Source organism: Alosa sapidissima, chromosome 1 (assembly GCF_018492685.1).
Source record: "Alosa sapidissima isolate fAloSap1 chromosome 1, fAloSap1.pri, whole genome shotgun sequence".
NCBI lineage: Eukaryota > Metazoa > Chordata > Actinopteri > Clupeiformes > Clupeidae > Alosa > Alosa sapidissima.
Window position 1 is genome coordinate 25,793,103 of NC_055957.1, and position 13,807 is coordinate 25,806,909.

Sequence of the window (13,807 nt, forward strand, 5' to 3'; positions counted from 1 at the left end):
ATCCATCACATATCCAAATAGCTCATGTTGCATTGCAGAGAACTGAGTAGAATCTGTTTAAAAATACATTAAACTATATCCTGCATATATGCAATATTTCATGAAGTTACAGGAAATCCCTATTTTTTATTTTAAGATATTCCACGGCAGAAAAACATTAAAATATTTGTGAAGAGGTTGTTTTTCAATACCTGCTGATATGGTTAACAAATCATATAAGTATCATCTAGTTCCCTCCTCTGTAGATCACTTTATTTATTAAAAAAAGTGAAAAATTAAAAAGTAGCCAAATAGGGATTTCATGTAACCTCTAACACACACATAAAATAGCTATATCTATTGAACCATACAGTATAATTTGTTGAAACTTATTGTGGCACATGTTTGGATTGCAAGGAAGATGCCCATGAAATTTTATGCAATTACCATGTCCAGAAAGCAAAATATCTTTGTCAGATTTTGATTCCTTATAAACACCTCAGACAGAACAAAGGGGGATAACACAGATAAAATGATAGCCCTCCAAAACTGTAAAAACATTCTTATTCTCTCTTAAAATGGGAGTTTTAGTCAAATAGGGATATTTTGTGACCTGCTAAAAACAATTGCCCATAAATCCTGGGTTCTTTCTTTGTTATGTATAATTATACTTTTTTATTGCCATGAATTCTACCATTATCAGTTGTAAAACAAATTTAGTTTAATCATTTTAGTGCTTTAAAATAGAAAAGAGAATAGGTTACAATATATCCCTATCTTACAGCTATAGAGAGAGAGAGAGATAAAGTGATACAGAAATGGGGAAGTTTTTAGAGTATGGTAAAATAGCCTAAATAAAACAGTAAAACAAACATTCAATGGAATCCGTAGAACTTTAAGTTTTGAATCTGTGCCCTCCCTTCAAAACAGGAAAAAGATCTCTGGATTTGCCACTTACATAAGAGAAAAATGACAAATACCTAATGATTTTTAAAAAGTTAAAGTGGTTACAAATATGGGAGTGCCCCCACATATAGCCTAGCCTATATGGTGTGTCTTCAGGCATTTAAATCTTTTATAAACTTAAAAAAGAAAAATGCTCTTGGATAGAAAATATAGACGTCACGTCATTGACCCTAATATAGACTATTGTCGTCGTAGCCTACTAACGTTTGTTATTATATTAGACTTTTGGAGTCGCTATAACTTAAGTTGTTGTTTTGTTTTGTTTGGCAATGCCAGCAATAGTGTTGGTGCATACGATTCGAAATAAATTAATACATGGACATAGAATCATAGCAAATGCTCGTAATGTTACCTGTATTCTCCGCCATCTTAACGTTATCCTGTGTAAACACGCGTACGGGGACAGCAATACGCAGGCGCAAACTGTGAACCAATGAACGAGCTCTATTCTTAACATGTTCTCGGAGCCGTGTTCTTCGGTACCAGACATTAGGCCTGTCAAACTCGATTCCTTTTAAGGATCCGGGTTATTCTGTCACTCACTAAACTGATCCGGGTTGAATGATAGATAGATAGATAGATAGATAGATACTTTATTGATCCCCAGGGGAAATTCAAGGTCTCAGCAGCAGCATACATACAACACAAACACATTCTTTAACAGTAGAAAGAGTAATTAAAGTATATAATATAAAAACACAACTAAGCAGTAAGGACAGTAGAAGATAAAGAATATGCTAAATATACTAAAATACAAATTATACTGACACTTAATACAGGTGCTCTAAGGTGCTCTGTGTGAATGAGTGTCATGGTGGTAGTGCAATGGTGATAGTGGTCATGGTGATGGTGCAAATGAGTAAGTCAACTGTGCAACAATGCAGAAATAAAGTAAAGTCTATATATCTATATATTTAACTATTTAAGAAAATGTATAAGTGTGGCCACAGTTCGGCTGTGGGATGGGGGGGGGGGGGGGTTATGCATATGTGCTGATGAGCTAATATGGCACGCAAACAGTGAGGCATAAAGACAGTGGTACAAGTGGCTAGTGGACAGACAGTACCAAACATGGAGGGGGTGAAGAGGCAGACAGACTATGCAGAGAAGTCTATCTCTCCTCTTCCCTTAAGTGAGGCATTGAACAGTTCAATGGCCCTTGTGCAAGGCAGTGAGCGAAGTCTCCAGCTGATCAGGCTCTTCTGCTTAACAATAGTGCTGTACATCCTGAGGAGCTTACTGCACACATTGAAGGACCGCAGCCTCCTCAGGAAGTACAGCCTGCTCTGCCCTTTCTTGTAGAGTGCGTCAGTGTTGGCTGACCAGTCCAGTTTATTGTCCAGGTGGAGACCCAGATACTTGTAGGTGCTAACCACCTCCACATTGACCCCATCAATGTGGACTGGTAGCAGAGTGGGCTTAGACCTCCGGAAATCCACCACCATCTCCTTGGTCTTTGAAGTGTTAAGTTGAAGATGATTGAGTTTGCACCATTGCACAAAGTCCTCCACCAGGCTCCTGTACTCCTCCTCCTGCCCGTTCCTGATACATCCCACAATTGCAGTATCATCAGAAAACTTCTGCATGTGGCATGACTCGGTGTTGTAGCAGAAGTCAGATGTGTACAGGGTGAACAGGACTGGAGGAAGCACAGTTCCCTGTGGCGCTCCGGTGCTGCAGATCACAGTGTCAGAGAGACAGTTCTTCAGTCTGACGAACTGTGGTCGCTCGGTCAGGTAATCTGTAATCCAGGTTACCAGGTGAGCGTCCACACCCATCTGCAAGAGCTTGTCTCCCAATCTGAGGGGCTGGATGGTGTTAAAAGCACTTGAGAAATCAAAGAACATGATTCTCACAGCACTTTTCCCCTTGTCCAGGTGGGAATGTGTCCTGTGTAGAAGATAAGTGATGGCATCGTCCACGCCCACTTTCTCCTGGTAAGCAAACTGTAATGGGTCTAGTGCATGGCGTACCTGGGGTCTGAGCATGCCTAAGACCAATCGCTCCATTGTCTTCATCACATGTGATGTAAGAGCGACAGGTCTGTAGTCATTAAGCTCACTAAGGTGTGGCTTCTTAGGGACAGGGGTGAGACATGATGTCTTCCACAGTGTTGGAACTTGTCCAAGGCGTAGGCTCAAATTGAAGATGTGCTTCAGTGGCTCCCCCAGTTCAGCAGCACAGGCCTTGAGTAGCCTTGGGCACAGTCTGCCAGGCCCAGCTGCTTTATTGCTGCGCAATTTCTTAAGTTGGACTGTCACTTGATCTTTTGTAATAGGGAGGGGGAGGGGGTGCATCTGGGATCTGTGTGTCTGATGGCTGTTGACTGAGGTCGTTGTCACCTCATTGTTCATGATCGCCATGTGGGGGAGGGGTGCAAAATCCAGTGATGGTGGGGGTACGATAGCCTGTGATGATGGAGGTGAGTGTTGCGCTGGTATTGAGGGGGTGTGAGGGTGGGGGCTGGGCGATGGTGGACAGACCACCGCCATTGGAGCTGGAGCAGGGCAGTCAAACCTGTTGTAGAAGTGGTTCAACTGGTTTGCCCTGTCCAGGTCCCCCTCCACAGAGCTGCTGTTCTTCTTCAGGCCAGTGATAACCTTCATGCAGTCCCATGTCTCCTTCAAGTTGTTTTCCTGCAGCTTCTGTTCCACCTTCTTTCTGTAATCCTCCTTAGCTTCCTTCAGCTTGAATTTGAGTTCCCCTTGCACGCGCCTCAGCTCTGCCATGTCCCCCTCTCTGAACGCCATCTTTTTCCTGTTGAGAAGGGTCTTGACATTGCTGGTTATCCAAGGCTTGTTGTTGGGAAAGCAGCGTACAGTTCTGGTGGGAACAACAATGTCCATGCAGAAGTTCAGGTAGTCAGTTGTGCACTGTGTGACCTCCTCCAAGTCCTCTCCATTCTGTAACACACTCCAGTCAGTACACTCGAAGCATTCTCTCAGAGCCTCATCCACTTCGAGTGTCCACTTCCTGAAGGTGCGTGTGGGAACTGGTAGCCTCTGTACTTTGGGCTTGTACATTGGCTGGAGATGAATGAGGTTGTGGTATGACTTTCCCAGTAGGGGGAGGGGGTTTGCACTGTATGCATCCCTCACCTTTGCATACATGAGGTCTATTGTCCTGTTTTTCCTTGTAGGGCAGTCACCATACTGGTAAAAATTTGTGAGTGTGGAATCCAGTGTTATGTGATTGAAGTCGTCAGAGATCACAAAAAAGGCGTCAGTGTGTTGGGTTTGAAGCCTTGCGATTGTGGAGTGGATGACGTCACACGCTGTATCCGGAAGAGCTCGAGGTGGAACGTAAACACAGACAGCAATTGCGTGCGAGAACTCCCTCGGCATGTAGTACGGACGGAGACTAACCGCTAATAACTCCACATCCTTACAGCATACAGTCTCCTTTACTGTTACATGTCCGGGATTGCACCATCTATTGTTAATGTACAGCACCAGTCTGCCTCCCTTCTTTTCGCCAGAAAGTTTACAGTCTCTGTCTAAACGAGCTACACTGAAGCCAGGCAGCTCAACGTCTTACCAGGGCATCCAGTTCGTCAGTCTTATTAGCCAGTGAGTTCACGTTTCCCATCACAATCGGTGGAACTGAGGGCTTGTATCCACTTCTTCTCCCGACGCCTCGTCTTCACTTTTACTCCCGCTCTGCAACCCCGAAAGCACCACAGTTCCTCTGGAATGTTGTCGCGAACACAGCCAGCATTCCGTCGTAGTGCGATCAGCTGGTTCCTTGTGTACACAAGCTTGCTGTCGCTGGAGCGTTGTAATATGTCCGTATCCATAGGATAGAATAAAAACACTCCTCAAAGTGTGTAATCCAAAAAGTTGCGAAGTAAAAAGTAAACAAAAAGTAGAACAAAGACGTAGAAACAAACACTAAGACACGGAGCTGCTGAGTAGGCTGCCACACCTGACGGCGCCGGAACCGGAATCATTTGAATGAGTCACTTCAGTCACTTGAGTCAGTATTGTTAAATCGCAAAGAAATTCAGTCCTACGTTCAAGCAGTGCAGTGGGGTGCTTCATTTCGTTAAGTGCCTTCTCATGTTGGATGTGGATCCTCAATGATTTGAAACCAGGTTTTTGCAGTACTTGCATTTAGCCTTTAGAGTTTTGCTCTCCTGGTCAAAGTGCATCCAAACATTGTTCATCTTTTTGGTGCTCATGTTCAGAAACTTTGATCTTATTCACAGAGAGGGTAGCCTATATTATAATAATTAATTATTTGTTGTTGTTTTGTTAACATTAGAAAAGTTTGCCTAGGTCTAATGCTACTCTGCTACAATGTTTATTACCACTACTTTATGGGCAGCCGTGGCCCACTGGTTAGCACTCTGGACTTGTAACCGGAGGGTTGCCGGTTCGAGCCCCGACCAGTGGGCGGCTGAAGTGCCCTTGAGCAAGGCACCTAACCCCTCACTGCTCCCCGAGCGCCGCCGTTGTAGCAGGCAGCTCACTGCGCCGGGATTAGTGCTTCACCTCACTGTGTGTACACTGTGTGCTGTTTGTGTTTCACTAATTCACCGATTGGGTTAAATGCAGAGACCAAATTTCCCTCACGATCAAAAAATTATATATACTTATACTTGTACTACTATATACTAATAGTAGGCTACTAGGAATCTATTCTAATAGGCTGCTAATACTAGGCAACTAATATTATTATTAATCATAGCTATACTGTTAGGTAGCCTAATATAATATAATATAATATAATATAATATAATATAATATAATATAAAATAGCCTAATATAATAGCATCAAAACCTCCACCCACTCACGGGAAAGAAAGCAGTTTGAGCCAGACTGTTTATTTATTGTCTTAACCTAGCCTAAGCAATTGACTTTCACAGACATAGAAACAGGAACGTAGAAATGCCCTGCAGTGAATAAATTATTATTATTATTATTATTATTATTATTACTACTACTACTACTACTACTACTACTATTCTCATTAGGCCTATCATTATTATCACCTTGACACAAGTAGAAATTAGGCTACTCGTCTACAGATCCACTCATGACAATGTAGCCGGCTGATTCGGCTGACTCGCACTCATAACAACATAACGTAACCGGTCCACCTGGCTGATCCAAATGACCCAGGTAGGCTAGCCTGCTCAAGCAACTCCATACAGAGCTTGCAATGTTTCAGACTGTCTTCGCGACCTAATTGTATTTTAAAGTAGGCTATGCGTGCAGAATATATGTTATTTTAGAAGTGAAAGCATGGCTTTTGTTGTGGATTTTCTTTTAACCTTGACGAGGATTTACTCGCTCCTCTAAAGATCCACTCATGACAACGTAGCTGGCTGATTCGGCTGACTCGCACTCATAACAACAACGTAACCGGCCCGCCTGGCTGATCCGACTGACCCAGGTAGGCTAGCCTACTCTCCATACAGAGCTTGCAATGTTTCGGACTGTCTTCGCGACCTAATTGCATTTTAAAGTAGGCTATGCGTGCAGAACATATGTTATTTCATAAGTGAAAGCATGGCTTTTGTTGTGGATTTGCTTTTCACCTTGACGAGGAGTACTCGCTCCTCTAAAGATCCACTCATGACAACGTAGCCGGCTGATTCGGCTGACTCGCACTCATAACAACATAACGTAACCGGCCCGCCCCGCTGATCCGACTGACTCAGGTAGGCTAGCCTACTCAAACAAGGCCATACAGAGCTTGCAATGTTTCGGACTGTCTTTGCGACCTAATTGCATTTTATAGTAGGCTATGCGTGCAGAACATATGTTATTTCAGAAGTGAAAGCATGGCTTTTGTTGTGGATTTGTTTTTCATCTTGACGAGGAGTTACTCGCTGCTCTAAAGATCCACTCATGACAACGTAGCCGGCTGATTCGGCTGACTCGCACTCATAACAACGTAACCGGCCTGCCCGGCTGATTCAACTGACCCGGGTAGATACTCAAGCAGCTCCATGAGCGTGCAGTTCTGCACGACCTGCATTTTAATATGCTACATCTATACACCAAATCTAATTATGTCTAGGCTACATGCAGAACATTGAATGTTATTTCAGAAGTGAAAGAATGGCGTTTGTTGTGGAATTGCTTTTCACCTCGAGGAGGAGCTAGCCTACTCGCTCTCGCAGATCCACTCATGACGTAGCCGGCTGATTCGACTGACTCGTACTCAACGTAGCCTAACCGGCCGGCTGATCCGACTAACCCGGATTGCAATCTGAGTCCCATGGTCTGCGAGTCTGCAATGTTTCCGGCTCTGCGGGAAGTTAACCAGTTATCTCGGACTGCCTGCTCACTCAGTTGCTTGAGTTGATTTGTGGAGTTGTGGTTGCCTACGAAATTGTTACATTTTTGGCAGCTATGATGGCTAGGGCTAAGAGGCTAGCTAATGTTGCAAGAGGTTTGTGTGTGGCGCTGTTTATCGTTTTAGATTGAATTGTAGTAGGACTCAACTGATCCGAGTTAATGATACTAGAGACTCGCGACTCATGGGTTAATTTAAAGACACGGGTGAAAGATCCGAGTGAGTCACGACTCAAACACCTTTACCTGGCAGCCCTGACTTGTCAATTTTTGCAATACCTTGCCTAGTGACCTGTCTCAAGTCTTCAACCTGTGATTTATCACTAAGGCTTGCATCATACCACCTTCCCAGACTCTTCACTGGTTTCTCCAGAACTGTGGGAATCACCTCTTTATTTATAGCAAACTTCTTATCTATTACCTTCCCTTTAACAATTGAGATTCATTCTGGCCCATTGCAGATTGCTATTTAACTTATCCAGCAACCTGTTAGTGCATGGAATGGTTGACGTCAAGGTTGTCATGTCGTCCATGAAAGCCCTAATCGGGAGGAGGCGTGGCCCTCCCTGCAACTTCTCCCCACCCACTACCCATTTTGAGGCCCTAATGATGACCTCCATTGCCATTGTAAAAGCAAGTGGGGAGATGGTACATCCCGCCATGATTCCTATCTCGAGTTGTTGCCACCCTGTGGTGTAATCAGCTGTAGTAAAACATAATTGAATATCCAGAAAGTATGCTTTTACTAGGCTTTTAATGCTACCCGGGATTCTGAAATAATCAAAGGCCTCCCACAACAGACTATGCGGCACAGACCCAAAAGCATTAGCCAAATCCAAGAACACAACGTGCAGGTCTCTCTTCTCACGCTTTGCTAATTGAATTTGGTGCCAAATCATGCTGGTATGCTCTAAGCACCCGGAGAAGCCAGAAATTCCAGCTTTTTGCACCGTGGTATCAATTAATTTATTCCTTTCAAGGTAATTTGTCAGTCTCCGTACCACCACACTGAAGAAAACCTTCCCTTCAACATTCAGTAAACTAATTGGCCTAAATTGATTAATCTCCACTGCATCCTTTTCTTTGGGAATAAATATTCCCCCAGCCCTCCGCCAAGCCTTGGGAATACTCTGCTTTTTCCAAACTATCTTCATTAATTGCCATAGAAATCTTAAAACATCTGGTGCACTCTTATACAACCGGTAGGGCACTCCATTAGGTCCCGGGGCTGAAGAGGCCCTTGCACGTTTTATTACTTCTTGCAGCTCTTTCCACCTTGGTGGACTATCGTCGCATTGGCTACTTAATTCACCAATAGGTGGGATACCAGCAGGAAGTACCCTCTCTCTGAACCGCTCCCTATCTTTGTGCACTCCCTCTAAATACTCCTCAAGCTTCTGCTTAGGTTCCAAAAGACTACCACTCTTCTGCATTACGAATAAAGACTTAACAAACAAATGTCTTTATAGAATGCTAGTCGAGCTTGTGATTTCTTCTTACTATTTTTCCTAATATTTTCAGCTCTTCTTAGCACTGCCAACCGCTCCCTCACATCTGCCTGTAGACAGTCAATACCTTCCTTCTCATCATCTGTAACCACTGCTTCTTAAGCTGCCTCCTCTCCTTGATAAGTTTATCTATCTCCTGCTGGCGCCTAGATTTGACTACCTCATGTTGCCGTTTTGTCCTTATCTCAATAGTCCCAAATCTTTCCTTACCATAGCTATAAATAATGTCTCCCATTTTCTCTAATTTGCTTTCAGCCGTCCCCTTGAGCTGACCCAGGATGCTGACCAAATCACTATTAACATCTTCCCACATTCTACATTCTGCTGCGCCTGGCCATCTAACCCCAGGCAAATGACCATTAATCTTCTCCCTCCTTGGCTGACTGGCCTCTCTTTCTGCCTCAGTGCTAGAACTTTCCTCAACAACAGGGGTGCTGATGTCCTGCGAAGTGTGGGTTTCTTCCTGTCGCTGAACTTCAACCGACTGATTTGATGCACTTCTTAAGAAATAGCTATCAATGCGGGGACCCTGTGTTCCCTCTACCAAGCACTCTTTTTCAGGCCCTTTACGGCTCCTACACACAGCTGCGTGCATCGTGTTGCTGGAGACGCGTCCCATTCACTTTAAATGGGCTCACGTGATCCGTTGCCGAACTGAATTGTGGGTCCGTCGCGTTGCGTTTCTCCCGCTGCTCGCGTTGAGACGGCACCGCAAGCCAATCTACGGACGGCACCAACCAATCACATTACGGTTTTACTTCAAGTCATTTGCATAGCTACCGTCGGGAACACCCACTGGAATGCGTTGACGGAACGCAGCTGTGTGTGGGAGCCGTTAGACTTGTAACCTTCTGCCAACCACACACACACATCTGCAGCTTTTTCTCAGTTTTCTCTGAACTAGTGGCTTCCACAAACATGTTTTCCTTACTCGTAATCAAATTCGTTCCAGGGTCAGTAACCATGTCTATCACAAGTGAGTCATCTTCCGCCCCTGCTCTCGCTGACTCTAGGGGTATTTTTTCATTATGTCGTACTGTAGCTTAGTAGGGTCCAGCCCATAGTTTAGTGAAGGCTGGGCTACTGCCACAATGAGCTGCTAACCCATTGTAGCCCCGGCGGGGTCTATTTCCTCCTGTCAGCCGTCTTTCCGTGCTGTCACAAGGTCTTTCCCTAGTTGCCAGCTGCCCTATTCATAGCAGTCACTAGCCTACGCTAGCTTCAGCATTACATTAATACACAGGATTAGATGTTAAAATCCCTTGTGCCAAAATACAAGGTAAAAACACATTCAGAAGCCCCTGCTCAAGTTTAACTTTAAAAAAGCACACTACCCACAAATCCGCCAACACATGGTCACAAACACAATACAAATGGCCCATCCAAAAGCAGTATATAGTATGCGGCATGTCTTTGGGGTCATCAAGTGGGCACCCTTATTCACTGATGTTTCGTTAAGTTAGGCCCACGACACCTCATGAAGGCTTAACAGTGAAACCAGCGTCCTGGAGACACTCCCCTCCATGCTGCCACCATATTACCACATTGAAATATCCAAATACCCTTAACCAACCTAGGCATCTAAGTTGGCTAGGTGGGTCCGTCCCGTTGATGCGGACTGAACCATAAACCATAAAAAACCTTAGCCAAGTACCATCAACCTAGGCACAGTCCATCACAAACACAAAACAAATGAGCCAGTTATCTTACCTTAGCTTGCGCCCCAGGAAGGGTAACTTCTCCTTACCCACAACCATTCGCTTGCCCGTTCTGCTGCTAAAGACATGTTACTAACCACCTGCCTTAGACTTCGCCCACAAATGCCCAATTCAGGAAGCAAGCCAATAGCAGATCTGGCCACAAACCCATGTGCACCGATTTCAATAGGCCTTAATCGTGCACTCCAACCTCGCTTGGCTGCCTCCTCTGCTATTTCAGTGTATTTAGCTCTCTTCAGCTCATTGGCCACTTCCACTCTGTCTTCCCAAGGAACAGTGAGTTCAATGAAGTAAACTATCTTCTCTGAATCCGACCATAGAATTACGTCGGGTCGTAGTTTAGTACTCACTATATGTGGAGGTACCGCCATCTGCTGGCCAAGATCAACCTTCATTTCCCAGCCCGCCCCATTTTTCAACTGGCCGGTTTTACATCTGGCTTTCACGGAACAAGGTTTATCCCCCTGACGTACAAAGTTAATTTGCCTTACCCCTTTACTAGCTGCTAATGAATTGACTTCTCTCCTTTTATCCTCTATTGCCGCTGCCACACATTTCAATACCTGGTTATGACGCCACGTATACCGCCCCTGGGTGAGACTTACCTTGCACCCTGATAGGATATGAGGGCGCAGCAAATTAACTTCAGAAACAATTAAGCTCATCACATTCAGACTGGCACAAAAAGTTAACGGCCCACCGGGAATCCTCCCGAAGCTCCCGATAGCCACTCTGGGGCTGCATTCAAAGCATTAAATAACTATATTTAACAGATATTGCAAATGCATGGTTAACTACACCATGAGGTTATTAAAGCTGGTTCCAAATTAGTCATTGAATTAATAGCTTTATTTTAGAAGTATCTAAATAACCTGTTCCTGTACCAGAATTCAGGAAATTGCATTTAGTCCAAAGAAAAACACCCAGACCCCCCCGCAGAAAAGTCCCACCCACTTTCAGAATGCCTCCAACGCCCATGCCACACTGTATGCACTTCCACATTCAGTTCTTAAAATTCAGTTCCAGACTGTGAAATTCAATTTCAGTCTACTGAGACATAACATCTGTTGGCTGATAAAGAGCAATCAAGTGCAGATCATCATGCAGATCTTCCGCCTCCACATGAAAACAGAATTAAAAACAGTTTAACATGCATGTCGACTCATTGTTGGAGGGGCTTGTTTTAACTCTCACCCTACCACCACCACAATTTTTCAAATGTGTGTCTTAGAAAGGGCCTGATGCTGCATATGCATGGCTGGCCGCATTCATGTGTGCATGTGCATACATTCATGTTGCACTGTTCTAGTATCAGATCGATATACATACACAGTAAAATGATCTGGTAATACACAATGAATGAAGCAGTTGCAATAAACGAAGCAGTTTTATTTTCTTCTTAATGATGATAAGCAAAGATTACAATATATGCACAGATCTTGTCTGAACCATAGCTGAAGTTTTTATAATGTTGCAGCTTTACAGTAGGCTACAATAGCATAAGTTAGTCTTAAATAGCATTTTTAATATTTTAGAAGTAGATATAATAGAAAAAGAATATAACAATCATAATTCAACAAGTAGCATTTTGCCTGCCTGTCATACACTGCTTATACACAGATGTCATCATAGCATAGCTAACTGTACAGCTCTCTAGTACAGGTTTTTGATTTATCTTACCACATGCCCGAACTTCATATAGGTCACATGCACATGTTAATCTGCATTACCTCATACAGTATAGGTCACATGCACATGTTAATCTACATTACTTATCTATTATCTTCTTATCTATCAAGCTTTTATAAGAAGGTCAGATTTTGCAGAGAAAGGAGCAACATGGTGAGAGCCAGAGTGAGAGCCGACACCAATTTGGCTGGTGGAGCAGAACTAGCTGTTGTGTTCGTGGCTGTGGTCGCCGCTGTTGTAGTTGTGTTAGGAGCCGAAGTAGTTGTTGTAGAACCTATGTTGGGTGAAAAGGGGTATTGTAAATGTCAATGTAAACCACACAACACAGACACAAAAAATGAATGGTTAGATGAGGTTAATTTGGTTTAGTTAATTTACTTAATCTTGTCACAAAACTTACTTGCACTGATGGTGCCTTGTATTATGTTCAGGGTAGTTGAGTTGCTCAAAGCTGATTCCACATTGATAGCATCTGGAACTGAAGTTTTATTTTGAAACACAAGCTCTGAGGAAACAACGATTGACCCTGACCTGAAAAACACAAGCAATACAGTAAATGACAATATAAACAACATCTGACTTCTATCATGAATTCAGAACCCGAAGTATTTTCTTTTAATTATACTTACGCAAAGCTTAGGACCCTGGAGCGCCGGAATGTGCTCGGAAATTGTGCTCGATAAATTGCATTCAGCTGTTTTCGCAAAAAAAGGATGTCATTTTGAGATATTAATGAAAGCATCAAAGTGGAGATATTACATATTTGAAAATTCAAATGATAATCTTTATCAGTTTAATAGATGGATTGCATACTTTTGTCACTACTTCTATTAAAAGTGCTTTAAATACAGCTGTGGTTGGATCAGAAAGGTCGGAAGTGAACGTCCGATTAAGACTAAAACCCAGATTGAGGCTGCCTTCATCTCCACTTGCTGAATCAGTATTTAGTTCTGTTGTAGGGGCAGCAGTTGTAGGGGCAGCTGTTATAGGGGCAGCAGTTGGAGGGGCAACTGTTGTAGGAGCAGCAGTTGTAGGGGCAGCTGTTGTAGAGGCAGCTGTTGGAGCAGCAGTTGTAGGGGCACCAGTTGTAGAGGCAGCAGTAGCTTTGGGGGAATCTGTGGGAGCAGCAGTTGTAGGGGAATCTGTGGGAGCAGCAGTTGTAGGGGCAGTAGCCATCGTCGAAACATCTAGAGTGAAAGAAATGACGAGTCAAAGGGTTGAGTCATATTACATTTGATACATTAAATAATAAAAACACATTTTTATTTTTTTCAAAGAGGTCATAATCCTCAATGGCAGGCATTGATGAAGCTAAGATCTACAGAGATTTACTACCACAATTGAAAAGGGTTAGTCGAGAATCGTATTCAATTCAGACGTAATTCATAGCCCATGTCTGTTTAAAATCTGAGTCAGATTTCCTGTTTTGAATAGCGAGTGTTATACAACAGTTAGGTCCGGTCAAACTATATACTAATTTTCTAGGGCTGTCAAAATTAACACGTTAATCGCCGCAATTCATTTTGAAATACATAGCGTTACAAAATATTAACACAGTTTACCTATTTCCTTTGTTAGAGCCAAATTATTTAAAGTAATTTTGAGGAATATTTTGAATGAATAATGAATATTTAGATATGC

General features: G+C 43.3%; 1 protein-coding gene across 1 annotated transcript in view; it reads right to left on the reverse strand.

Annotated features, from left to right (window-relative positions):
- Positions 1-11,845: 11,845 nt before the first annotated feature.
- The window catches only part of LOC121724658 (mucin-2-like), a 54,863-nt gene continuing 52,901 nt past the window's right edge, over positions 11,846-13,807 (reverse strand). Inside the window, exons 37-40 of the mRNA XM_042111377.1 lie at positions 12,980-13,353; positions 12,796-12,860; positions 12,567-12,697; positions 11,846-12,440 (exon numbers count right to left, since the gene is read on the reverse strand). Of these exons, the coding sequence (XP_041967311.1) occupies positions 12,280-12,440; positions 12,567-12,697; positions 12,796-12,860; positions 12,980-13,353 (731 nt within the window). The 3' untranslated portion in view covers positions 11,846-12,279. The remainder of the gene's footprint in view (positions 12,441-12,566; positions 12,698-12,795; positions 12,861-12,979; positions 13,354-13,807) is intronic.